At 35.8% G+C, this 27,544-nt stretch overlaps 1 protein-coding gene across 2 annotated transcripts; it reads left to right on the top strand.

Moving 5' to 3' along the window:
• Positions 1-79: 79 nt before the first annotated feature.
• On the top strand, positions 80-27,215 carry AIMP1 (aminoacyl tRNA synthetase complex interacting multifunctional protein 1). 2 transcript variants are annotated; one of them, XM_036409730.2, is made up of 7 exons: positions 80-235; positions 5,765-5,898; positions 7,991-8,104; positions 9,544-9,711; positions 10,872-11,080; positions 17,352-17,520; positions 26,958-27,215. In XM_036409730.2, coding segments are annotated over exons 1-7 (963 nt in total). In that variant the 5' UTR covers positions 80-233; the 3' UTR covers positions 27,125-27,215. The 2 variants fall into 2 exon arrangements, with proteins under 2 accessions (XP_036265623.1, XP_045445191.1); XM_045589235.1 differs by lacking the exon at positions 80-235 and adding an exon at positions 397-416.
• The last annotated feature ends 329 nt before the right edge of the window (positions 27,216-27,544 follow it).

Genomic DNA, 27,544 nt, shown 5'->3' with positions numbered 1-27,544 from the left:
AGAAAACGTCGCGACCAAAGAAAGAGGTCCAGGGAGGGCTGCATGGCATCCTGGGAGCTTAGCGTGGCTGCACACAAGGAGGAGACCACAGATTGGAAGGTGAATCCGTGGGTGGCTCAGACAGGCGTTTAGTTGGGACACCTCGTGGGGTCCTTTCTCGCTGCCGTCGCAGGAGGCGGCTTCCAGCTCCCGGCGAAGGCCGACTTGCTTCCAGGTCCCCAGTCCGCTGATTCATGTGAGTGACGCCTGCGGGGGTCTGGAGTGGTCCAGGTTGCGATCGTAGGGCCCCCCTTCCCTAACCTGCCTTCGGGAGATGAGAGCTGGCCTGCGGGTACGAGTGGGAAGTCCGATCTCGCAAATAGAATCTGGGTAGGAGGAAGTAGGGAAGAGCTGGGGGCGTTCTGAAGGAGCCAAGTGTGAGAAATGGGATGCGAGGCCGAGGGATACGATGCACAAACATCTTTATTTTAGTGCGTGCTCGTATGTGTCAAAGGACTGTGAGCGAGCTTGGTGACGTGGGGGGGGGGCAGACAGGAATTCATTCATTTACTGAGCTCCCACTGTGGCACAGGCACTGGTAAAAGAGCAATGAACAAAACAGACCAAAATTCACGCCTCCCCGGACTTCACGTTTTATTGAGGAGGACAAGTGCTAAACAAAGTTATGAAAAACACACCATATTTTAGGTTGTAATGATCGCTGAAGGGCAAAATAAAGCCGAGAAGGAAGATGAAGATCGAAATGTTAGTGTGGCCAGGGGAGGTCTTACTGAAAAGGTGACTATCCTATAGCAGAGAGAGGACAGAGGTGAGAGAATTAACAATGCAGAAATCTTGGTGAAGTGCAGTCAGGCAGAGCAACCAGCCATTGCAAAAGCAATGAAGCAGAAACTGGCCTGAACAGCAAAAATGTTGTGGGTCAGAGTTGAGGGAAGTTGTTAAAGCTGGAGACAAAAAAATCAGGGAAAGCAGGAGCAGGTCATTGAAGGATCTAGAGGGCATCTAAGCCATTGGCAGGGTTGGAGCAGCGGAGTGCTAGAATCTGACTTCATTTTTATTTATTTTATTTTTAAAATATTTTTACTGATTTTAGAGGGGGAGAAGAAGAGGAAGATAGAAACATCATTGATGAGAATCATTGATAGGCTGCCTCCTGCACGCCCCCCGCTGGGGATCGAGACCACAACGCTGGCATGTGCCCTTGACTGAAATGGAACAGAGGACTCTTCAGTCTGCAGGCTGACGCTCTTTCCGCTGAGCCAAACCAGCTAGGTCCTGACTTCATTTTTAAAAAGATCTCACTGACTGCTATCATCAGATAGACTGAACGGGGGGAGAGTGGCACGATGGAGGGAAGATCATTAGGAGGCTTGTTCAGCAATTCAGGGAGACATAATGGTGGCTTGAGGAGGGCTGGTAAGAAATAGCCAGTCATATTCTTAGTGTTTTTATCGCTTTCAGAGAGGAAACAGGGAGGGAGAGATAGAAACATCAATGATGAAAGAATCATTGATCAGCTGCCTCCTGTTCACTCCCTGCTGGGCGTCCTGCCCAAAACCCAGGCGTTTGTGCCCTGACCCGGAACTGAACCATAACCTGATTCATAAGTTCATGCTCAACCACTAAGCCATACCTGCTGGACATAGTCTTAGTGTTTTTAATTTTGATATGTAATAGTATTAGTGAATGGTGAGTTGATTATTTTTTTTAAAATTAGACTTGGGAAAGGCTTTTTAAAAATGAACTGCAGTGTGTCATACAGTGGCAGGCTGAAGGCAGTGTTGGTCTGACCCCTCTCAGGACCCCAGGGTAGGCCCCACCATAGCCTCTCTTCTCTAACTTCCTACCTAACAGATTTGTTCCAGGTCAGGGCAAATAGCCAGGTTGTGGTTCCTTCCCTGTTGACCGTGGGCAACTATTGATGTTTCTCATTCTCTCCATTTCCCTTTCTCTCTCTAGAATCCATGAAAAGCATATCCTCAAATGTGGATTTAAAAAAAATAATAAAAGAGATCTTTCAATAAATGATACAGATGTGACTAAGTGATAAGAAAACATTGAGTTATCAGCAGTGGCTTTTTTTGTTGTTAACGGTACATAAAATAATAGGGCATCGTGTTATTGGAGCCATTTTGCAATTGATAGTATCTTAGATTTGATGAAATGTGGTAAAGTATCTTAGAATATAAATTTTTTACCTAATTGCAATTCTGAAACAGTTGAATCAGATGTTTTGGAAAGCAGAGAGACAATTTCAAATATCTTTAGAGATCCTGTACTATAAGGTAAAATTTTAAATCTACACTTAAAACTTCCTTTTCAAAGCAATAGCTCACTTGTTTATATTTAGTTCCTAACTTTGAGAGCCTGGGGCAGGGGATTATTTAAAAGAAATTACTGGCAATTTAGAATCAGAGTGAGGAAGACCACTGAAGAGATTGCTGAGGTAAAGGGAAGTCATTCAGAAATGATAAGAATTTCAGAAATAATCTTTTATATGTGTGTTTTAATGATTAAGATGTAGGTTATATCCATATATTTGGTAAAATCAGTTTCAACTTCTATGAAATTTTTATTAGAACATCTTACCATAGCTTCTTAGGTTTGATGAGATGTGATTGTTATAGTTGGGGTTCCCAGCTGGGACCTCAGTTTTTCTGTTCTATGCAGAAAAGATTTTAATGTTTACAAAAATGAAAGTAAAGCAAAGTGGGATTTATTGAAGATACATTACAGTTGAGAGAGACAATAGCAAAAAGCAAAGTGGGATTTATTAAAGATTCTGCAATTGAGAGAGACAATAGCAAAAAGATGATATCAGGGAAAGGAGAGGAGAAACCTGGCTTCTTGCCTTCTTGAGAAAAATATTTCAAACAAGAGACAAAGTGTAGAAAAGCAAGCAAGAATTTACTGAACACAGCAAAAATATACTTAGGAGAATGAAACAAGGAAGGGCATAAAGGAGGCAACAGGAGAACCTCAGCTGGGCTGCTTTGGCCTATTCCCAGTCAGAGAATAGGCCAGGGACCTTAGACTGTACCTTCCGCCCAGCAGGGCTTGACAGGGCCCTCAGGCCACATCCCGGACTCAGGCACCCAGCCAGGGGACCTGAGGTCCCACTCCCCTGCCTGGTGGGGTTTGACAGGGGACCTGAGGCTGTGTCCCCCACCCAGTGGGGCTTGATGGGGGACCTCAGGCTGCACCTCCCTCCCGGCACCGGGCCAGGGCACCTGAGGCTGCACCCCCATCCAGCGAGGCTTGACAAGGGTGGGACCTGTCGGTTCTGGATCTAGCCCAATGTGGGGGGCCAGCCGGGGCTGGGTCTCACGCAACTTTGAGGTGCAATTGGGTGAGCAGGGACTTAACTATGGGTCCCATGGTGCACCCCATAATCTGACAGGAGGAAGATTTTCATATACATTTACTATTTTTGTTTCATCTCTGACACTTCTATTATAGAGAAAGGGCAAATAGCAATATTGAAGTATTTCCTCTAATCCCCTTTTAATGTGCACAAATTTTGTGCACTGGGCCACTAGTGTAAATAAAAGAACTGGTATGTAACAGTTCTCAGCTCCAGCTCAGAAGACAAAGCAATCCAGAATAAACCATACATACCAATTAGACATAGGCACACAACTGGCCATGAACACCAAAAAAAATGTTTTATAAGCATGATGTATATTCTGATTTAGGAAAGGAAAAAAAAATCACTGAATTCTTTCTGCCCAGTTTTGCTAAGATTCTAAAACAACTCTTAAAAAATAGTGTATTAAAAAAAATTTCAACAAAACATAAATTTTAGAGCACCTGAATTGGAAATTTGAGAATACTCTATATTCTGACTACTAATGAACAAAGTCCTAATTTGGTTGCACAATAATTAATAATTTTCCAAGTCTCCATAAATCATTGTGTTATACTAGAAACCCAATGCACAAAATTCATGCAGGGGGGTCGGCCCTTGCAGCCCCGGCTGCCCCTGCCCACTGGTCATTGTGGAAAGTCATTCCACCTTCTGGCCTAATTATCATATTAGCTTTTTATTATATAGGATAGCATAGTAATATTAGCTTTTTATTGTATAGGATAGCATAGTAATATTAGCTTTTTATTATTTAAGATAGCACAGTTCTTCATTTATTTTCAATTCTCACCCAAAGATATTTCTTCCATTGATTTTTTAATTTTTTTTAAAGAATGGAAGGGAGGGAAGAGGGGGACAAAGACACATTCATTGGTTGCCTCCTTCATGAGGTTCCCCCAGGAGGCTGGGGATCGAACCTGCAACTGAGGTGCATGCTCTTGACTGGGAATCAATCGAACCCAAAATTCTATGGTCCTCATACCATCACTCTAACCTCTGAGTAAAACAGGCCAGGGCATATTAGGTTACTTTTTGCTGCCACAATATCAACAATACTACAACAAAAGAAGCCCCAGTAGAAGAGTATCTTAGAACAGTAATTCCTCTGGCAATAATCAAGTTTTTGTAGCAAAGTATAATTTAAGAATAACAATAAAACACACCAGCTGCTAACCAGTGACTACTTTTTCTCTATTACTAAATAACTGGTTATCTTGGCAAAATTACTTATCCCAATATTTAAAAAAAAAAATTCTTGTCAGATATTTTAGATTAGTTCCTAGTCAGGTCTATGTATTGATACAATTTTTGTCAAATGCTTAGAGCTATTATTGTTTTTAGAATTAGGAGCTCTGGAAAGTTTTCTAGTACTTGTTGATTAACTGTTATTAGATTTTTTTAATAATATAAGTAGAATCCATTAGTTTATGCCAGTGTTTTCTAGTAATATGCAAATAATGATCACAAGCGCTGGCAGAAGAGTGTAGTTTTTTAGTTCTTTTGTGTGTTTTTTTAATCCTTACCCAAGGATATTTTTCTACTGATATTTAGAAAGAGTGGAAGAGAGAGGGAAAGACAGAGAAAACCATCTATGTGTTGAGAGAAAAACACAGATTGGTTGCCTCCTGCATGCACCCGACCAGGACCCAGACCCAGACTGGGGAGGAGCCTGCAACCAAGATACAAGTCCTTAACCAGAATCGAACCCGGGACCTCTGAGTCAAACCGGGTGGGGCTGATTAACCATTTTTAATGTAAAATATTTGGCAGTTTAAGCTAGCATGATTAACCTCAGAATTTTTGCTTATATGCATTTTTTTGTATGTGACAGTATATTTTCTAATTTCTATGAATTATTATACAATAAAATTAAAATTCATTTTCTTTTAAAAGGACACAGTATACATACTGACATTACTTCTAAGTAAACATATGATTAGTATTGATGTTTTCCTAACTGTTGATCTTTTAATATTTGTCTTTCCTAATCACGTTTCTCTTTAAAATTGTACATAATTAAGTAAATAGTGAGAATATGTAATATGCAAAAGTAACATATAAGAAGGAATTTAGCAATGCTTAGGAACACAGGTATGTTACTTGGTTGTACCTTAGTTAAGGTTATTGCTATTTTTCTTGAATATTTCTGTCTGCATTTAGAAATGCAAAACATTTCTAAAATGCTCTGCAATATTTTAACACTTTCTTTAAAACTTTACATCCTTAAAATTCTGTCTTTGGTTTGATTTGTAGGAAAAGTGGTGGGGATTTTTTTGTAATATATTGATCTGATACAGTAGAAAATATTTTTATTTTTAGACTGCTTGTTCACAGTGTCCTATAAAATAAATTTATTCCTTCTACAGTATAATTTATAACTTTTATATTTTAACTTAGGATTTTCTGCCGTTTCTTGGCAAAAATGGCAACCAATGATGCTGTTTTGAAGAGACTGGAACAGAAAGGTGCAGAGGCAGATCAAATTATTGAATATCTTAAACAGCAAGTTGCTCTTCTTAAGGAAAAAGCAAGTAAGAAAAATTTAAACTTTCTAAAAAGATACCTAAAATGAATTCATATGTTGACATGTTGACAAACCAAAAAAAAAAGTGTTTACTACATAAATTACTACAGTATCTTGATGATAACTTTTATATTCTTTTAATATTTTAATTTGCAGTGAAATGATAGTCTAGAATTAAGATATATTAGAATTGGTATATAGTGAATGTATGATATATAGAGAAAACAGTGTATTATTTTCAGACTTCTGGGGGAAAATAATGTTTAAAATAATTTGGCATAGCCGAAACCGGTTTGGCTCAGTGGATAGAACGTAGGTCTGCGGACTGAAAGGTCCAAGGTTCGATTCTGGTCAAGGGCATCTACATTGGTTGCAGGCACATCCCCGGTAGGGGGTGTGCAGGAAGCAGCTGGTCGATGGTTCTCCCTCATCGATGTTTCTAGCTATCTATCCCTATCCCTTCTTCTCTGTGAAAAATCAATAAAATATATTTTAAAAAATAATAAAATAAAATAAAATAATTTGGCATAAAATTATAAATTAAAAATGAAGAAAAATGGGTGAAATCAAATATGTACTGAAGCTTGTAATATGTACTGAATATGTAATATGCAAAAGTAACATATAAGAAGGAATTTAGCAATGCTTAGGAACACAGGTATGTTACTTGGTTATACCTTAGTTAAGGTTATTGCTATTTTTCTTGAATATTTCTGTCTGCATTTAGAAATGCAAAACATTTCTAAAATGCTCTGCAATATTTTAACACTTTCTTTAAAACTTTACATCCTTAAAATTCTGTCTTTGGTTTGATTTGTAGGAAAAGTGGTGGGGTTTTTTTGTAATATATTGATCTGATACAGTAGAAAATATTTTTATTTTTAGACTGCTTGTTCACAGTGTCCTATAAAATAAATTTATTCCTTCTACAGTATAATTTATAACTTTTATATTTTCACTTTATATTTTAGAAGAGAATGCATACTTAAAAAAAAATTTTAAGTTGATTTTAGAAAGAGAGAGGAAGTGGGGAGAGAGAAACATTGATATGCTGTTCCACCTGTTTATGCATTCATTGGTTGCTTTTTGTATGTTCCCTAATTGGAGATCAAACCTGCAAATTTGATGTATCAGGATGACATTAACCAGTTGACCTACTTAGCCAGGGCTGAGAATGTATATTTTTATATTACTCCTATGGCATTGTCTGAAATGATTTTTACTTTTTTCCCAATACTTCTTTAAATTTTACCTAGGAATTACTATGATGTGTAAAAAATATCAAATCTAAATTTCTGCTTGTAGGATTTAGGTTGACCTTTATTTTGTTCGTTTAAATTTATTTTTCAGTAACCAATGTTATTCTTGTAATGAAAATTCCAAAATCTTTATCTATTATATGTCAGGACATCTGGCATTCCTTGTCCCAACCCAGCAAATGCCAGTAATAACTCCCATTATTTTGAAAATCCCTCAGACTTAAAATTCCCCCTAGAGAGCACTACCAACCCCACTGAGAAGCATTGCTTTTTCTTTGATACTTTTGTATATCCAGTTGCTCACCTTTAACAAGCATCTATTATATTTTGAGCAAATTTTTGTAGCTACTTCACTCATTAAATGTTTGCTCAGTTTAAGCTTCGGAGGCATTAAGTATAAAGGGTTATTACTTTTACAAGGTACTGACCAAAAAAAATGAGAATAGTTTTTTTCTTGTTTGGTAATTAGATCTCAGACTTTTAAAAAATAAATAATTAATATGCCGAATATTTATCTCTCTTAACAGTCTTATCTGTTACTGACACTTTGAGCAAGATTGTTAAATTTTCATAAGCATCTTTACAGAAGCTAGAAAAATGATTCATAAAGCCTTTTCTGTTGTATTATTTCGAAGATTATCTTTCTTTTCTCTTTTTTAAATACCATGTTGTTTTAATTAGTAATACAAAACTCTGATACAAGGAAACTGGCCAAAAAGCATTAGCTTATTAGAATTATCCTGCCTATGTGTATACTGGCTCTACTCTCAAGTAGTATTCATAAGGAACCATTTAGAAAACACTGCTATACTGTACTTAACTAGATTTTCTTGATCTTAGTTTTGCAATCAACTTTGAGAGAAGAGAAGAAACTTAGAGTTGAAAATGCTAAATTGAAGAAAGAAATTGAAGAGTTGAAGCAAGAGCTAATTCAAGCAGAAATTAAAAATGGAGGTGATTATTGAAATGACAGTTTTAGTTACAATAGTAATTATTATTTCTTTTATTGTTTATTAATTTAGGTATTATGCTTTTTTAAAAATTTTATTTTACCCTCATAGCGTCCCTTCTTGCATATTTGTCCTCCTTTACAGAAGGAAAAATGGAGATAAAGAAAAGGCACATGACCTGGCCTGAGATTATGCAAAATATAGCAAAGCTGGGGTTCAAAAACTATGCTTTTAACTTCTATGCTATGCTTCAACTTGCTCATCACTGTTCCCTATTGAATAATTATTGAAAATAAGTCATAATAACATTTAGTTAATATTTATTGTTTTAATATATTCTAGGCACTGTGTCGGCAGTTGTTTCGCATACATTATGTATTTTATCCTTAAAATTTAGTGTATACAAATATCCTTGTTTAGATGAGGAAATTGAAACTTAGAAGTATAAAGTAAGTTGTATGAACTTGTACAGTTTTTCATTTATTAGTCGGTAGATAATTATTTCAACTATTATGTTGTAAATAAAATTAAACATTTTATTGAATTATTTTAAAGGAGTCTAGATGAACTTACATTATTATGAAACACTAATAATAATAGTCCTATTACAATTTCAAAGGATCATACACAAAGCCATTTGGCTATATGATAGAAAATTCTTCCTAGGTGAGTTAAGGAGTTTCAAGTATACTTACTACATTCTTTTGACCATTATTCTGTAAGTGAATTACTTTGAATACTGTAGTTTGAACTCCTCTACCCTCAGTTAGCTGAATAAAAGTAAGTAAAAACTAATAATGTATGCTTAAAACTCATCTAGACCAGTGGTCGGCAAACTCATTAGTCAGCAGAGACAAATATCAACGATCGAAATTTCTTTGAGAGCCAAAAACCAACTTCTGCGCATGGGCCACGAAGTTTCCATGCACGTGGTATTTTGTGGAAGAGCCACACTCAAGGGGCCAAAAAACAGCATGTGGCTCGCGAGCTGCAGTATGCCAACCACTGATCTATACTCTAGATTCTAGAGAGAATTTCATTTGTTAGTGAAAATTTGAAGCTAGTTAATGGGTTAATGGTTTCCATGACTAAGAGATTTGGAATATAGTAAAATAATATCAATATATTAAGAATTCAAATATTATCAATATAATAAAAGTTTTTAATATTGCTGAAGAAAATTTTTTTTTTTTTTAGAAATATTCTTTAAAAAGCATTAGTGACTAAATGAGAAACACAGCTACTGTATTCTTTTATTATGTTTAAAATTTAGTTAATTTTTTGGCAACCTTTTTATATCTCGGATAAATAAAGACCTAATAATCATATCCAGTGAATTTCTCTTTTTAAAACAATTCATATTTGTGATTCACAATTTCATAGTTTGTATCTTGTTTATTGGTTTAATGTAAATGGCATTACCTATTTTATTTTCTATATTAGTGAAACAAATACCATTTCCATCTGGTACTCCACCGCAAGCTAATTCCACGGTTTCTGAAAGTGTAATCCAATTTATACCAATCACACCCATATCTTCTGGTGCCAAAGGACAAGTAAAAGGAGGAGAAGGAGAAGAAAAGAAGGTGAAAGAGAAACTTGAAAAGAAAGGTATTTTACTTTAAGGTTATTTGGCTCTTGACTGGTTTATCGGATCTCAACATATTTTGTAATAATAATGATGTCAGAAAGAAAGTTCAAACTTTTCATGAACTAGAATAAAGTTAGAAACAGTATGATATTGGAACACAGAAGCTGGACCATCAATGTGGAAGGTTGATCAGGTCGACAGGATAAGAGTATGGCATTTGAGGTATAGGGACTAGCATAACTAAAAACATAGAATGTAGATATTAAGTATAAAAGCCCATACATAATCTGGTATGACTGAATTTTATTGTAATTTTGTGTGTGTGTGTGTGTGTGTGTGTGTAGGGGTTAATCAGAAAAGTCACAGTTGTAAAGTTGTGAAGATAGAAAAAGGATATTCCAGTCCAAGTATAATGTCTGAACTAAGGCGTGGGGTGTTCAAGTTTTAGAACACGCTCTATTATTATTTTATGCCTACTTCTTAATAAAATTTATAAAGTGGGAGAATTAGTTTGAATTGCTTTCATTATAACCATACCACCTAGTGATAAAATGATGTAGGAGAGGATGTTCAGCCCCTATCTACTTATACTTAGCAGTATGTTTAATTGACGAGAGAGACATTTTATCAGGGAAATTACATTTGTAGTTCATTCCATTAGGTGGCTACAGAGTATGGCATTCTTTCTAAATATAGTATGTTTCACTTTCTAAAGACTCACAATAAAAATTGTAAAGGATTTTCAACAGCTCTGTTTCAGGGAAATGCAAACTTTCTGCAAAGGACCATTTAGTAAATATTTGAGCTTTACAGGCTCTGTGACAACTAAGCACCTCTGCCATAGTGTAAATCCATCCATAGTCGAAATATATATGAACAAACATGGTTGTGTTCTAATACAACTTTGACAGAAACATCATGCTGGATTTGGCCCATAACCCATAGTTACCAACTGTTTGTCTTTCTTTCACTAGAGATAAAAGCAGTTATTCAACAGAAAAATAGCTAAAATAGGGCTCAAGATGCTATGACTTGGATAAATAATTATTTCCTTTATTTAAGTGAAGGTAGGATATAAACACTTTTTTCTTTCAAGTTCATCTGTCTCAATGTTATGAAGTGTTTTCTAGTTTATTTTTGTTTTACTTCTGATGTTTACCCATTTATAAATATTTTTTAGGAGAGAAAAAGGAAAAGAAACAACAATCAGCAGGAAGTGCTGACTCTAAACCAATAGATGTTTCCCGTCTGGATCTTCGGATTGGTTGTATCGTCACTGCTAAAAAACATCCTGATGCAGATTCTTTGTATGTAGAAGAAGTAGATGTTGGAGAAGCCGTCCCAAGAACAGTTGTCAGTGGCCTGGTGAACCATGTTCCTCTTGACCAGGTGATTTGTACAACTAACTTCTGCATACATATGATATTTTCATTTCGTCTCTCTTTAGATGTTTTTCCATATAATTTTGTATTAGATGACCAACAACAGGAGCCAGTATTAATTAGTTGAATTGATTAGTTTGAATGTGATGAATTACACAAACAAGTACAGAAAACTACTAAACTCTTGCAAAAGATCTATTCATTAGGATTGGATTCATAAGGACGAAAAGAAGATATAATTTTCTCAAACAATTTTTTTAGTTTGGTGTGTGTAAAATACTGTGTTTATGTATGTGTATCATCATTGTTTCTCATGGAATTTTATTATTCCTTGATTTTTTAAAATCACTATTATATAAACATAGGAAACACCAATCTAAAAGTAGAATAGAGAAAGAGAAGCAGCGATCAGACTCTCAAACCTCAGAGGGAAAGTAAGGGAGGGTGGAGGTAAGGGAAAGAGATCAACCAAAGGACTTGTGTGCATACATATGGGCCTAGCCAGTGGCCATGGACAACAGGGGGGTGGGGGCATATGTAGGGAGGGGTTTGGGATGGGAATGGGGGGATAAGGACAATTATGTGAGACCATAATCAATAAAATAAAATAAAAAATATATTAAAATAAATAAAATAAAAGTAGAATAGCCCTGGCTGAGTAGCTCAGTTGGTTGGAGCATCATCCTGATACACCAAGGTTGGAGGTTCAATCTTTGGTCAGGGCACATACAATAATTTATTTATTCAATTAATGCAGGAATAAATGGAACAATAAATTAATGTTTCTCTCTCTTGCTCTCTCCACCCCCCTCACATCCCCTTCCTCTTTCTCTGTCTCAAAATCAATCAAAATATTTTTAAAATATATAAATAAAAGGAAAAGAACAGGTTTTATTTCTTTGTAACTAAAGAAATATTTTCATACTAAGAGAAAACATGAGAGCCCTAACCAGTTTGGCTCAGTGGATAGAGCATCGGCCTATGGACTGAAAGGTCCCAAGTTCGAATCCAGTCGAGGGCATGTACCTTGGTTGTGGGCACATCCCTAGTAGGAGGTGTGCAGGAGGCAGCTGATTGATATTTCTCTCTCATTGATGTTTCTAACTTTCTATCCCTCTCCCTTTCTCTGTAAAGAATCAATAAAATATATATCTAAATAAAGAAGAGAAAACAGGTGAGGAAAACATGGAGATTGAACTGCAAATTTTAATGTTAATCCTTTAGTTGTTAAAAGTTGGATGACTTATATCATTTAGGTATTTAAAAGCATAAAAGACTTTTATACACTCATATGTATACAGCATATGTATATGTGTGGAGATACATATATATGTGTATTTCCCATGACAGTGGCATGAATTAAAGACAGTAATAGTTTTTAATTTGCTCTTTCAAGATATCTTATGGGTAATTTTAATGATCTATCTATTTCCTCTTAACATGGTACTTCAGGTATATTGCAAAGACCATAGACTTCAACATGGAGATAGTTCTGCCTCTCTGTTCATTGCCAGCTCTGTTGATTATTGGATTTGTGAGCTTGGATAAATCTTTACATTTATTAATTCATCTTTCTAGTTACAAATATTTATTGAGCTCCTGCAGGGTACCAGAAACTATATGCTAGAAAAGGGACAAAGCAGTTATATCAAGATGAAATTAAGATGCTAGATTTGTTTGTGTTCGCTTTTTAAGTCCTTTTGTGAGGTTCACATTCCTATGGGGACATCAGAAAATCATAATACAATAATATCCTATATTAGAGGCCCGGTACACAAATTTATGCACAGGTGGGGTCCCTTGGCGTGGCTAGCAGTCGGGACCATTGGGGCCATCTCACCCAGTCTGGATCAGGGCGTGCTGGTGGCAGGGAGAGACCGTGGGAGGTTGGTTGTGGGAGCACACTGACCACCAGGGGACAGCTCCTGTGTTGAGTGTCTGCCCCCTGATAGTCAGTGCACATCATAGTGACTGGTCATAATGGTCACTTAGGCTTTTATATACACACACACACACAACACACACACACTAGAGGCCCAGTGCACGAAATTCATTCACTGGAGATGGGTGGGGTCCCTCAGCCCAGCTTGCAATCTCTTCAATTTTGGACCCCTTGGGAGATGTCCAACTGCCAATCTTTCTCACAATCTGGGACTGCTGGCTCCCAACCACTTGACTACATGCCTTCCTGATTACCTCTAACCACTTCTGCCTGCCAGCTGATCACCCCCTAACCTGATTGCCCCTAACTATCCTCCTCTACAGGCCTGATCACCCCTAACTGCCCTCCCTTGCCAGCCTGGTCGCCCCTAATTGCCCTCCCCTGCAGGCCTAGTCCCCCTCAACTATCTTCCCCTTCAGGCTTGGTTCCCCCAACTTCCCTCCCCTGCTGACCATCTTGTGGCAGCCATCTTGTGTCCACATGGAGGCGGCCATCTTGTGTATTGGGGTGATGGTCAATTTGCATATTACCTCTATTATATAGGATAGATCAGTGGTCAGCAAACTGAGCCTCACGAACCACATGTGGCTCTTTGGCTCCTTGAACGTGATTCTTCCACAAAATACCACGGCCTGGGCAAGTCTATTTTGAAGTGGTGTTAGAAGAAGTTTAAGTTTTAAAAATTTAGCTCTCCAAAGAAATTTCAATCATTGTACTGTTGATATTTGGCTCTGTTGACTAATGAGTTTGCCGACCACTGGGATAGATAATGAAAGCCTAATATGCTAAGTGCCTGGTTGTCCAGTTGTCTGTTCAACCAATCAAAGCGTATTATGCTAATGATATGCTAAGCCCGCTCAGCCACACACTATGATGTACACCACGTGTCAAACACAAGGCCCGCGGGCCAAATCTGTCCCGCCAGGCCTTGCAATGTGGCCCGCACCGCGCTGTCATCACTGCACTCCGCTGCGTTTCCATCACAATGACAGTTTATGACTGTTCAGTAAACCATTCGGCCCGCGATTTAGGCTGGATTTTAGATTTTGGCCCCTTCTCTGATTGAGTTCGACACCCCTAATGTACACTGACAACCAGGGGGCAGTAATCTTGTCGCTATGACATGCACTGACCACCAGGGGGCAGACAGTCAACCAGTTGACTGGTTGCTATGATGTGCTCTGACCACCAGGGGCAGAAGCTCCAATTGATAGATTAGCTTGCTGCTGAGGTCTGGCTAATCGAGACTGAGTGAAATGGGCTGGACACGCCCTGGAACCCTCCTTTAGTCCCGCCCTGCTAGCCAATCTCCAGTGTCTCTTACCGGCTTCAATGGGGTCCCTCGGCCTGGTCAGCGCCCTAACAACCCGGGACCCCCTCGGGGGGTGTCAGAGAGCCAGTTTTAGCTTGATCCCGCAGGCCAGACCAAGGGACCCCTGCACAAGGCCTCTAGTGTTAAATTATAATAAATATCAAAAAAAAATGAAATAAGGAAGAATCTAGTTTATTGAGGCTAGGATAATGATGTCATTTTATATAAAGTAACTCAGAAGGGCCTTATAAAGAAGTGATATTTAAGTAAAAGGTCTGAGAAAATAAGTCATGTGTCCATGTGGTGGTGGAGCATTTTAGATTGCTGAATTACCGTATTTTTCGGACCATAAGACGCTCCGGACCATAAGACGCACCAGTTTTTAGAGAAGGGAAATGAAGAAAAAAAGATTCTGAAACAAATAGTGTCCTTAAATATTTTATGTGCATTAAAACCCAACATCGCAGTCATAAACACATGTAATCAACCCTGTAAAGTAAACAGCAGCATTTAGAACCATTTTAGAGCCGGGCAAGCACACAGAGACCACACAGAGCCAGGCAAGTAAAAAAACTTTTTTTTTAAAGTATATGTGTAGGCTATATTTGGACCATAAGACGCAGGGACTTTTTCCCCCCACTTCTGGGGGGAAAAAAGTGCGTCTTATGGTCCGAAAAATACGGTAAATGCATGCCTGTGATACTCACTTCGGCAAAATGAATAAGGGGGAGTACCATGCGAGATGAAATCAGAGGTAAGTTTGCCAAATAACATCGGGTCTTATAGTTCATTGTAAAGACTTTGGCTTTTATTCTGCAATGAAAACCATTAGAGGTTTTTTGAGCTAAGGGGTAACATGTTCTGCCTCATATTAATAGGACCTAGCTGCTCTAATGAGGGATGAGTGAAGGTAATTCTCTAAATGTTTGGATTTGACACATGTATGTATGGTCTTTTTCTCTTTATATTGATCTTGTATAGGATGACGACCCCTTTATAACTACTTAGGAATGTATGTTGGAGAAAAGAACCAAATGGTCATAAGCCAGATAAATTGGAAATTACTTCTCACTGGGGCTTTATCTTTTTTGTTCTCACAAGTTGCAGACTGTTTCTATTCCAAAAGCTGTCATTCACAGCCATTAGCAAATCTCTTTATACACATCTCTATCTAACTCATGAAGGCAGCACTACTAAACATTTATAAAACGAACATTTAAACCCAGCCCCCCTAAATTGCATACAAAATTTTGTAGTTTGGTATATTTTTTAAATGTAAAAGTCCACAAATGTCATCTGTTTTTTAAAAGGTTAACTCTGTTGTTTTTCTTATATATAATTGTATATAACATTTTTTAATATGTGGCATTTCAAGTTATTTGTTGAAAATGAGTCTTATTCATGAAGACCTCCAAAGGGGGGGGTGGGGGGCTTTGGAATTTGAAACTTTGGTCTATTTTTAAAAATTCTTTATTGTTGAAAGTGTTGCCAATGTCCTCCTTTTTTCCACTCATTGCCCCCTCTTCCTGGTTCTTGCCCTGCCCCAGGCCTTCACCACTCTATTGTCTGTGACCATAGGTAATGCATATATGCATAAAAGAGCTTTGGCTAACCTCTTCTCAACTTCCCCCTTCCCTCTGAGACTCCTCATTCAGTTTCATGTTTCCATGCCTCTGGTTATATTTTATTCATCACTTTATTTTGTTCATTGGAATCTTTGTTCATTTATTTTGAGTTTTAGATACAACTGTTAATAGATATGTATTTATTGTCATTTTATTGTTCATATTTTTTATCTCTTCTTCCTTTTAAGAATATCTTTCAACATTTCATTAAGTATTGATTTGGTGGTGAACTCCTTTAGCGTTTACTTTGTCTGGGAAGCTCTTTATTTGACCTTCAATTCTAAAAGATAGCTTTGCTGGATATAGTAATCTTGGTTGAAGGTCCTTGTTATTCATCACTTGGAATATTTCTTGCCACTCCCGTCTGGCCAGCAAAGTTTCTCTAGAGAAGTCAGGTTATAGTCGAATGGGCATTCCCTTGTAGGTAACTAACTGCTTTTCGTTGGCTGATTTTAAGATTCTCTCTTTGTCTTTAGCCCTTGGCATTGTAATTATGATGGGTCTTGATATGGGCTTCTTTAATTTTTTGGGGAACTTTCATACTGTTTTCCATAGTGGCTGCACCATTTTACATTCCAACTAACAGTGCATAATGGTTCCCATTTCTCTACATTCTCACCCACACTTATTATTTGTTGACCTTTTGATAACAGCCATTCTGACAAGTGTGAGGTGGTTATGTCAAGTTATTTTTTATTTCCCTGATGATTAGTGATGTTAAGCATCTTTTCATATGTCTATTGTTCACTGTATGTTTGCCTATTTTGAAAAAAATTCTGTTCGGTCATCTACCCATTTTTTAATTGAATTGGTGTGCTGTATTATGTTGAGTTGTATGTATACTTAGTACACTCTTTATAACTTTATCAGATGTAATGTCATTGCAAATATCTTCTCCCATTTGTTAAGTTGTATTTTCATTTCTTGATGGTTTCCTTTGCTATGCAAATAATTTTTAGGTTGATGTAGTCCTATTTGTTTATTTTTGCTTTTATTGCCCTAACCTACAGAGACATATCCAACAAAATATTGTTAAGATTGAGATCAAAGTGTTCATTGCCTATGTTTCAAGGAGTTATATGGTTTCAGGAATTAACATTTTAGCCTTTAATCCATTTTGAATTTTTTATAAGAAGTTGCCCAGATTCTCTTCTTTACTTATCTATCCAGTTTTTCCAGCATCAAATATTTGTGTCCTTCAATTTTAGTGAATTTATTAGTTTTAAATTTTTTCTTTGGAGTCTTTAGGGTTTTCTATTTATATAGTATTATGTCATTTACATATGGTGATGGTTTTACTTCTTCCTTTATGTATTCTAATAGAGTGTACCTTAATGTATTCTAGGTATAATCACTCCAAATTCTATACATCTTAATTATCTATTTGTTTTTCATACAGATGCAAAATCGGATGGTGATTTTACTTTGTAACCTAAAACCTGCAAAGATGAGGGGAATACTATCTCAAGCAATGGTAATGTGTGCTAGTTCACCAGAGAAAGTTGAAATCTTGGCACCTCCTATCGGGTCTGTTCCTGGAGACAGAATTACTTTTGATGCTTTTCCTGGTAAGTATCTATTAGCCATTATTGAAAATCATTTGGGAATTAATGTTCACAAAGTGTTGCTTATAATGTTTACGGTTAAAATTAAATCCTGAGTATGATTTACTATGCTTTACATTAAAAGATTATTATTACTGAGATTATTGCTACTGGCTCAAGATGACATATTAAGTACAAACATCTATCTCCCACCCCATTAATGCATTAATATACACATTACATAATACACCAGAGAGTTTTTGCTTTAGGTAAAATACTAAATATAATCCCTACATAGCAGAAAAATGTGATGTGGACATAAAACAAGAAAATGTGCTACAAAATTATTTAAGCTGTAGATTATTTCAGAATGCAACACATAAATGCGAAGAGATGAAAAGCTGACATGGGGGAAATGCATATAATTCTCAAAGTTCATCTAATATATTTATATATGCTTTTACTTTAGGATATAGAGAAAATCTATAAGTTAAACTTCATATTTTGTTTTATTTTTAAGTATACTTTTATTGATTTCAGAGAAGAAGGGAGAAGGGGAGAGAGGGATAGAAACATCAATGATGAAAGAGAAGCATTGATTGGTTGCCTCCCACACATCTCCCATTGGGGATTGAGCCTGCAACCCAGGCATGTGCTCTGACTGGGAATTGAACTTTGACCGCCTCGTTCATAGGTTGATGCTCAACCACTAAGCCACACCGACCAGGACATATCTATTTTAATAATCTGAAAGGAAGTTTCATTTATATTGCTTGCTTTCTCCAGTCAAATGCTCCTGAGACTGATGAAGCTTTGTAATGCATGAAAAAGTTTTTTTCAAACAGGTCTTTGAAGCAGAAGAGAAAAAATGCTTGTAGGTGTAGAATAAAGTTTTCTTTCATTAAAGAAGGAGGACCTTATAAAGAGGATAAACAGAAATTAAAAGATTGAATTTACTTAAAGGATATTCATTTAACTAGAATAATGGGAGGAGAAATAAATTAGGGTAACAAGTAGAATTAGGTTATAATTTTACTCAGATGAGGACTCTAATGCACAAAATAAAATAACAAACAAAATAGAAGTAGATTCATAGAGAACAGACTGACAGCCTTCAGAGGGGAGGGGGTTTGCAGGGCGGGGGGAAAATGGTGAAGGGATTCAGAAAAAAAGAAACACCCGAAAACTCTTAGGCAAAAACAATAGTATAATAATTATCAGAGGAAAAGGGAGGTGGGAGGGTAGAAGAGGGTATATGGAGAGATAAATGGTGATGGAAGGAGACTTTACTTGGGGTGGTGGACACAAAATATTATACAGATGATATATTATGGAATTGTACACCTGAACTTTATATGATTTTATTAACCAATGTCATCCCAATTAAAAAAAAAAAATCACCACATTCATACCAAACCAGATTACTACCAAAGTTTTTTATACTTAGTAATTTTACAGGTGAATGATAATATCTCATTTAACATACCACTCTGATTACTAATATGATCTCAACACCTTTTTAACTATTAAATATTTTAGCAACCATATCATTTTCCATATTAATATTGAGATGTACATCTTTTTTGCTGTTGATTTACAAGAATGCTTTTTAATTAAAAATATGATCACTGTCACATATTACTATTATAGTCTTGACTTCTAGTTTAACTCAGATACTATATAATAAACATATATCAACTTTAAAAAAGACAATTAGGTTTATAAGTCAGAATTGATTTGGAGACATATTTGTAGAAAATGCTGAGTTTTCATTTAATAGCCAGACTGATGTGATTATGTAGGCCTGTTTTTTATCCTATGTCATTTGTGTTTGATGAAATATTAGAATATGAAGAATTTTAACATTAGAATAGGATAGACAATGCGGATGAAATTATAGTTTCCTTGAAACTAAACTACCCCTTCCTAATCAAAAGTAGACTAATCTAAAGGGATTGTTTAACAAGTACCATAATTTTGAATGCCTCTCTTTATCTTGAAGGTTGGTAGATTCAAAACCATAATGGTCTGTGCTTTTTTTGGTAAATTGGTTTTGGGAAAATCCCAATCTGAATCATTTCTCAAAGCAGCATGGTGGCTTTAAATTCTAGCAACATATCATCATCACTCTTTTCCCAGAAACAATATCAAAACATTTCCCCAAACATCATATTTTGGAGTAAGTCTGTACCTGACACCTAAAATTCTGGTTAGAGGTTTAATTCACTAAATTGGAATAGAACAGTAATAAAGAGATCTTTTCCTTTAGGATTCAACACATATTGGAAAAAAACAACAAAAATTGGTTTACCAGATTACCATTTGCCTTTCCTTTTATTTAAATACTTAAGATGTACAATTTTTGAATTTTCTTTTTTTTTAATGTAAATTGTAGAGGCTTGTATTTAGAAATGGGATAAATCAAATCTTTAACTCACTGTTTTACATACTTGGAAACTGGGGCCTGGTATAATTTAATTGCTTAAAGATATGCAGAATTAGTAAAAGCATTAAACAGATGTGTCTGAATCACTAATACTATAGCATTTTTGTTTGTTGATTTTTGCTTACTGAAAATTATTCTGGAATATTTCATTAATGAGGATATATAGCTCCTATTTCAATGACACATTTCATTCCCTTACTTCATAGAATTAACAGGGAAATATTTTAGCAGTTGAGTCCATTATTATTTGGATGTTTCTGATGACTAAATTGAAAGTAAGTTTTACTCAGTGGTAGCATTAGAGACTATAATAGCCCAAATGGATTTCTTTCCTTTGCTACATTCTTCACTCTCTGAGGTGTTTTTTTTTGTGTGTGTGTGTGTGTGTGTGTGTCTATATTTACATTGTTCCAAAGCCTGGTATTTCTTTTAAATTCATAGTTTCCCCTTGTGCCTTAGCTCATGAATATGTTAAGATATATTTGTAAAATGAAAGAAGGGAAAAATATTTGTAAAGTGAAAGAAGGGAAAACCTAACTTTATTTTTTTAAATATGTTTTTGTCTATTTCAGAAAGGAAGGGAGAGATAGAAACATCAATGATGAGAGAGAATCATTGATCAGCTGCCTCCTGCAAGCCCTCTAATGGGAACTGAGGCCTGACAGGGAATTGAACTGTGACTTCATAATTCACAGTCTGATGTTCAACCACTGAGCTACACCAGCTGGGTGGGAAAAACTAATTTTAAAATGGCCCATGAGGTTGCTTGAATTCTTATCACTTACAATAGGCTGAACCGAGCCAAACAGCATTGAATAATTGATAAATTTTGGGACATGAGGTCTGTTATTGTTCATCTTGCTATGGTTCCACATCAGTTACTGCTTCTGTAGCAGTTAATCTGAAAGGAAATAACAGCTAATACTACACAACACACCATTAGTCTTATTTTTTTCTTTTCAGAAAGAGCCATGATTTACCAGTGCTTCCCCCCTTCCCAGCATCTGTTTTGCATTTTAAAGCTTAAGGTGTCTGCTGGTACATGTTCACTTGATGTGCTCAGTGTCTAAAGATTTACATTTCATGACACTTAAGTGTGGTATAGAAATTGCAATTGGGGCTCAAACCTTTGAATTACTATTCAGCCTTGGAAAAGCTTTTATACTTAGCAACTTTTTTTCTCTAACTGTAGAACTGAAAATGTCCATTGAGTTTAGAAGATGCCAAGTAATATATATATTTTTAACAATGACTAAAAAACTACCCCGCACAATACTTATTTTAATCGTAAATGTGTCAAGCTATAAATTTTAATATTTAAAAGTGGTAACTGGTCCCTAAAGCACCAAGCAGAATTAACTTGAAAATAATGTTATAGATAGAAGATAAAGGCAATGACAACCTTTTCTCTTTTTTTTTCTGAAAAATGCACTGATTTTGCTCTAAAACTAAATGAAAATTTGCGTTCAAACTTTTAACTTCCAAGACTATGTTTATTTCTCTTGATATTGAATCTTAATTATAAATATAAGTTACAGTTAATTATAAAGCCTGTATGGTATGCAAATGTTTCACTTTTGTATCCATTTATTCTTTAAAAAGACAAAAATCTTGTTTATATTTTATTCTTCTCTCTAAAACCTATTTCAGTCAGTTTCTCTCCTCCTTGTTCTATCAGAACTGCTCTGATCAAGATCACTAATTACTCTCTAGCTAACTATCCATGGCTAGTTCTCAGTCAGTCCTTTTCTTGATTTACTTGACATCTGGCTTCACTTTCCTGGTGGTCTCCTGCTTCACTGGCTGCCTTCTCATCTCCTTTGCTGATTCCTCCTCAGCTGCATAACTTCATAACATTGAAGTGCCCAGATCTTGGTCCTTTATTTCTCTTTTTTTCCCCACACTTGTCTGTCTGTCTGTCTGTCTGTCTCTCTTTCTCTCTCTCTCTCTCTCTCTCTCTCTCTCTCTCTCTCTCTCTCTTTCTCTCCACCTCCCCCCCTCCACATTATTTCCTTGGCTATTTTATTCTGTCACGTTTCTAGCTAGCTGCCTTCTGCACTGTCTGAAGAGAGAATACATATCCCAGTCTTCCCCCCAGAATTCCCATTTTCCATATCATCTGACCAGAACTCCATTCTCTCAACTGCTATTTATTTTTTCATGCAGCTTCTCCTTCAGAAAATAATACTGGGTATACTGAACATACCCAGAATTGTTCTCATTATCTCCACCACCACCACTTTGGTCTTAGCACCAACATCCTTTATCTAAATCATTGCAAAAGCCTCTGACTGATTTCCCTGCTTTTGCCCATGCACTTTGTCTGTTTTCAGTTATAGTAGGTGGAGTGATTTAGGTCAGATTATATTTGCTTCTTTGCTTAAAAGCTTCCCATTTGACCAGAGTGCAAGCTAAGTCCTTATGGTTGCCTTTCATTAACTGCACGGAGTCTCCAGTTTCTTCCTCACTTTAATTGAGCCGCTAACTCTTTCCTGAGATGTCTCCATTGCTTGGTCCCTCATTCTGTCCAGATCTTCAAATGTCATCTTTATTTTTCTCCAAAATACTTATCATCTAGTATACTGTACATTGTTTAATGCCTGTTCACACAGATATATAAGCATCATGAAATCAAGATTTTTTCTTTTTGTTCTTATTCTCTGCTATATTCCTATCATCTAGAGCAGTGGTCAGAAAACCACGGCTCACAAACCACATGCGGCTCTTTGGCCCCTTGTGTGTGGCTCTTCTACAAAATACCACGGCCTGAGCGAGTCTATTTCGAAGAAGTGGCATTAGAAGAAGTTTAAGTTTAAAAAATTTGATTCTCAAAAGAAATTTCAGTCATTCTACTGGCTCTGTTGACTAATGTTGATATTTGGCTCTGTTGACTAATGAGTTTGCCAACCACTGATCTAGAAAAATGCCTGGCGTAGATTAGGAGCTCAGTAAATTGGTTAAAGAAAAAAAAGAAATGTAGTAGTAAAACATGTTAAAAACAACAACAAAGCAGTATTTAAGAACAGGCCTGAATATTTGCCTTCATTATTGTAAGATCATTCTGATCAAACCACCAAACCACTTTCCCCTGTTGATTAGCTTTGTCAAATTAATTGACCCCTACTTGCCAAGTTATACTTTAGTTTTTGTGCAATAGTTACAATTATTATAGTTCCAAAACGCAGTTTATCAAACATAAGTTAAGTAAGTTAGTACTAGGCTTTTAATGGCCATCGTAGATATCAAAGAGAAGCTGGTGATCCAGGAGCATTTTATACAAAAGAATGGCCCAATTAAAATGAAATCTCTGGTTCTTATTCTACAATAGATTTGTGAAAGCCTGGGACTCTGGAATTTGTATTTATTGCTTTTTGTAGGATTTAAATGCTGAGAAGGTGATCACAGCTTTTTGCATCTTACAAACTCATCGTGAAATAGTTCCTATTCCCTGTGCATTTTGTTTAAAATTAATTGGCCTAAAATAATCTCTGAATGATTAGTTCTCTTACAATATATGTAACCATTTCCAAATGGTGATTATTGGCATGTGTTTAGCAATTTCAGAGGTTCTGTAGTTTTTAGCTTGAAGAATTTTTATTGATATCATCACTTACCTTCTTCACGTAGCCGTGCCAAAAAACAGGGGGAAGGGTAAGAAAGGAAAGAAAATTAGAAAAATAAGATTTAGAAGGATATAACACACAGGAACGATGAAAGACTTCTCTGGAAAAGATAGTTCATTAAAAATTTGTTTAAAATATTAGAAATGTTTTCCATAGGAAGAGATTTAAACTTTCCAGCTAGCTTTATACCCTACCAAATAGTGTTTTGTTCAAAAAGATACTTAATAAGCCAGAAGGTTAACACTGCATCCAAGATTTTGTACTCTGATTTATATTCAGTGATCGTACTGTGACAGGTTTTAATAATCTCAAATTTTTGTTTCATTTATTGATTTATTAAAATCTAAAAACTACATTCAGAGTGTTCAAGTATTGAGTCTTGTTTGTTAAAAGACAACAGTTAATCTTTGGAGGTTCCTCTTATTAGTTCCGAGTTTATTTTTAGTTCAAATCTTTATTACTTGAAAATTATTAGTCTTATATAAGAAGTTTAAACCTTTCAGATCTTGGCTCCACACCTGGGAACCTTTCCAAGTCCCAGCCTTTTCATTTATAAGAAAGTGGTTTTTGTTTTGTTTTTAAAAAGTGATATTGATTTTTTATAGAGATGAATGGAGAAGGTTAGAGAATTAGAAATATTAATGAAAGAGAAACATTGATCAGCTGCCCCTGCACACCCCTCCACTGGAGATGTGTCCTTGACCGAAATTGAACCTGGGACCCTTCAGTTTGCAGCCCCAGGCTTTATCCATTGAGCCAAACCCATTAGGGCAAGAAATGGTTTTTAATGGTATCTATTTCATGTGTTTTGTGAGGTTTAACTTTTGAAACACTTAGCTAGCTGCCCTTTTTTTTTTTTTTTTTAAGTTCTTAGTTGTAACTTTGGGCCTTAATTTCCTCACCTATAAATTGATTGTAATTAATCATTTTATATGCTTTATTGAGATAATTAAATAACTAAATAAATGTAAAACAGTCCAGTGATGGTCACATAGTAAGCATGATATGTATTATGTATTATTATGAATATTATTGTCTATACATTTCAAGAAGCTTAATTTTCTGCTGCACCACAGCTTTTTGTACTTGGGGCTTACATCTACATTCAGCAAGAATTTACTACACAATCTGCTCTTCATAAGATACTTTTATACAAGTCTGGGACACTCTGCTTAAACTTATTCAACATCAGTTAGCGAGCATCTCTTTTTTGTGGGGTGAGGGGGATTTGGGGTTAGTACTCAGGCCTCCCTGAACAGCATTTCTACCTCCAGCTTTTCAGAATTCTGGAATGCTCACTTCTCCACATGATTTGTGCACAAGCAAAGTAAGATTTTGCTCTTAGACTAGGGATGACTTAAAAACAAAAAAAAACAAAACAAAAATCTTATAGATACTTAATATATTCTTATTTTTTCCTATTCTATTTATTAATTAATAATAATTAATGTCCATCTAGTGGTCTTAAGGTCTAAAAGAAATCCTCACTTTTATAGTAGGTCTTTCAGTTTTAGTTTCATTGCATGTTCTTTTACTGTGAATACATCATGCAGTTAAATCTCTGTTATCTTTGAAAATCTGCATATCAGAGGACATTTTTGTATGTTCTTGCCAGTTTCATGGCAGTTTATGAAGAGCTAATAAAAGAACAAAGCTACCATGGCCAACCAATTTTCTGTTTTGTTATTCCTATATGAGTAGAGAATAAACAGTAGATAATAAGATGTAATAAAGATATAAAATAAAATTAGTTCCAGTAATGTTTAAAATATTCTTTTTAAAGTAATTCCAAGAGATTTCAACTTGGGAATCAGTTAAAAAAATATATCTAGTAAGTTATATTTCTATGATTACTGAATTATACTTCAGTAATATTTTTTTATTACCTCCAGGAAAATCCTTTTTCATTTGAAGCAAATGCTTAAGAGATACGTTACTTTTTAAAAATTGTTTCTTGAGCCAGGACTGGTTTGGCTCAATGGATAGAGCGTCGGCTTGGGGACTGAAGGGTCCCGGGTTCAATTCCGGTCAAGGGCATGTACCTTGGGTGCCGGCATACCCCCAGTAGGGGGTGTGCAAGAGGCAGCTGATCGATTCTCTCTCATCGATGTTTCTGACTCTCTGTCTCTCTCCCTTCCTCTCTGTACAAAATCAATAAAATATATTTTTTAAAAAATTGTTTCTTGAATGGAGTCTTCATTCCAAATGTCATTGAATATCCTAGGTATAAAATGCTGTTATATTAAACTTTGTTCTCTACTTCCTTATCATTCATTAAATGGAGAGTTGCTTGGTATATTGGCTTTCTTTAACCTAGGCAGATAAATTCTACAGTTTGTCTTTTATTGAACATAAACTTAATACTGTGAATTACTATAAAGAGAGGGGATGGGGCATTCCAATGTCAGAATGTTGTTTCTTTCCTAAAGCATAGTTTATTATATCAGGAAGCAAAGTGCTCTACTAGCAGAACAAAAGTTTTAGTGTCGAATCTTTACTTCACTTGTTAGTTGTATGATTTATCCTCTCTGAGCCCAGTTTCTCTATATTTGATATTAGAATAAGTGTTGTGTGAATTGCATGCAAGAGCATATATTCCTGGTTTTTAGAAAATGCTAGTACTTGTCTCTTTGCTACTTTTTTTTTTGTCTCCATCTCACCAAATGGAATGTGCAAAGCAAGTAAAACCCAAGGTAGTTATATTTAGCTAGATAATCCCAACATGTAAGCCATGCTCTAGTATTTATAAGAAATCTTTAAAAACTATCGCAACAATCTAGACATTTATTTTGTATAATGAAACATACAGAAAAGCATACGCTGCATCTGCAACATTAAAAAATATAACACATTAAATCATACTCTCATTGCTTCACAATTTTTAAGAGTATCTTATATTTTAAAATTTGTGAAAAATTTATTGATCTATATACTTGAAAAAAATGTAAGAGTGAAAAATAAGATCTTTAATATTTATAAGGAAATGACAAAATACATTTTACTAATCAAGAATATGAATTGCTTACATTAGGGGTGTCGAACTCAATCAGAGAAGGGGCCAAAATCTAAAAGCCTAAATCGTGGGCCAAATGGTTTACTGAACAGTCATAAACTGTCATTGTGATGGAAACGCAGCGGAGTGCAGTGATGACAGCGGAGTGCAGTGATGACAGCGCGGTGCGGGCCACATTGCAAGGCCTGGCGGGACGGATTTGGCCCGCGGGCCTTGTGTTTGACACATGTGGCTTACATCATAAAAATAAATGTTAACAGTATGTGCTAAAATTCTGGTCAGGTCTAAAGATCAGAAAGAAGTGTCAAGACAATTCACTGGAAATGCCCATGGACAATTTATTAGTTTATTAGTTATATAATTTTATTTTTCCCAACAGGAGAGCCTGACAAGGAGCTGAATCCTAAGAAGAAGATTTGGGAGCAGATTCAGCCTGATCTTTACACCAATGATGAGTGTGTGGCTACATATAAAGGAGCTCCATTTGAGGTTAAAGGGAAGGGTGTGTGTAGGGCTCAAACTATGGCCAACAGTGGAATAAAATAAAATTACATCAATATTCTTCATTTACTGAAATGCATTGGAAAAAAACTTTGATGCCAATAAAAAGAAATACATTTGTCACTTATGCCTAAAACGTAACTGGCTCATTTGTGTTATTTGTTGTCTAGATTGGACTTGTCTGTTACCTAGTATATTTGTTTTCAATTGATTGGAGAAACTCTATATTTTTACCTATGATTTTTGACCCTTTATAATGTAGGGAGGAAATGCTCTATGTTTTGTGGTGATTTATTTTTTAGCAAGGATATTGATGTTAGCAGATTTTTTCTTTATGCATTTTTAGATAACTTGAACTAGATTAGCACTTAGTTTCTTATTTATAGGCACATGATACATGAAATTTCAGGTCCTTGAATCTTTAGTATATTGTATATCTGTGCTATAAGTGTCCTCTTAAAAAAT

Source organism: Pipistrellus kuhlii, unplaced genomic scaffold, assembly GCF_014108245.1.
Source record: "Pipistrellus kuhlii isolate mPipKuh1 unplaced genomic scaffold, mPipKuh1.p scaffold_m20_p_1, whole genome shotgun sequence".
Taxonomy (NCBI): domain Eukaryota; kingdom Metazoa; phylum Chordata; class Mammalia; order Chiroptera; family Vespertilionidae; genus Pipistrellus; species Pipistrellus kuhlii.
Note: the sequence above shows the minus strand (reverse complement) of the source record. Positions and strands in the feature narration are given on the sequence as shown.

What these genes read in the sequence shown, in the direction of transcription:
- AIMP1 (XM_036409730.2), top strand. An exon ending in AGCAGAAATTAAAAATGGAG is followed by an intron (nt 8,105 to 9,543) that starts GTGATTATTGAA and finishes TTTCTATATTAG; the next exon opens with TGAAACAAATACCATTTCCA. An exon ending in ACCATGTTCCTCTTGACCAG is followed by an intron (nt 11,081 to 17,351) that starts GTGATTTGTACA and finishes TTTTTCATACAG; the next exon opens with ATGCAAAATCGGATGGTGAT.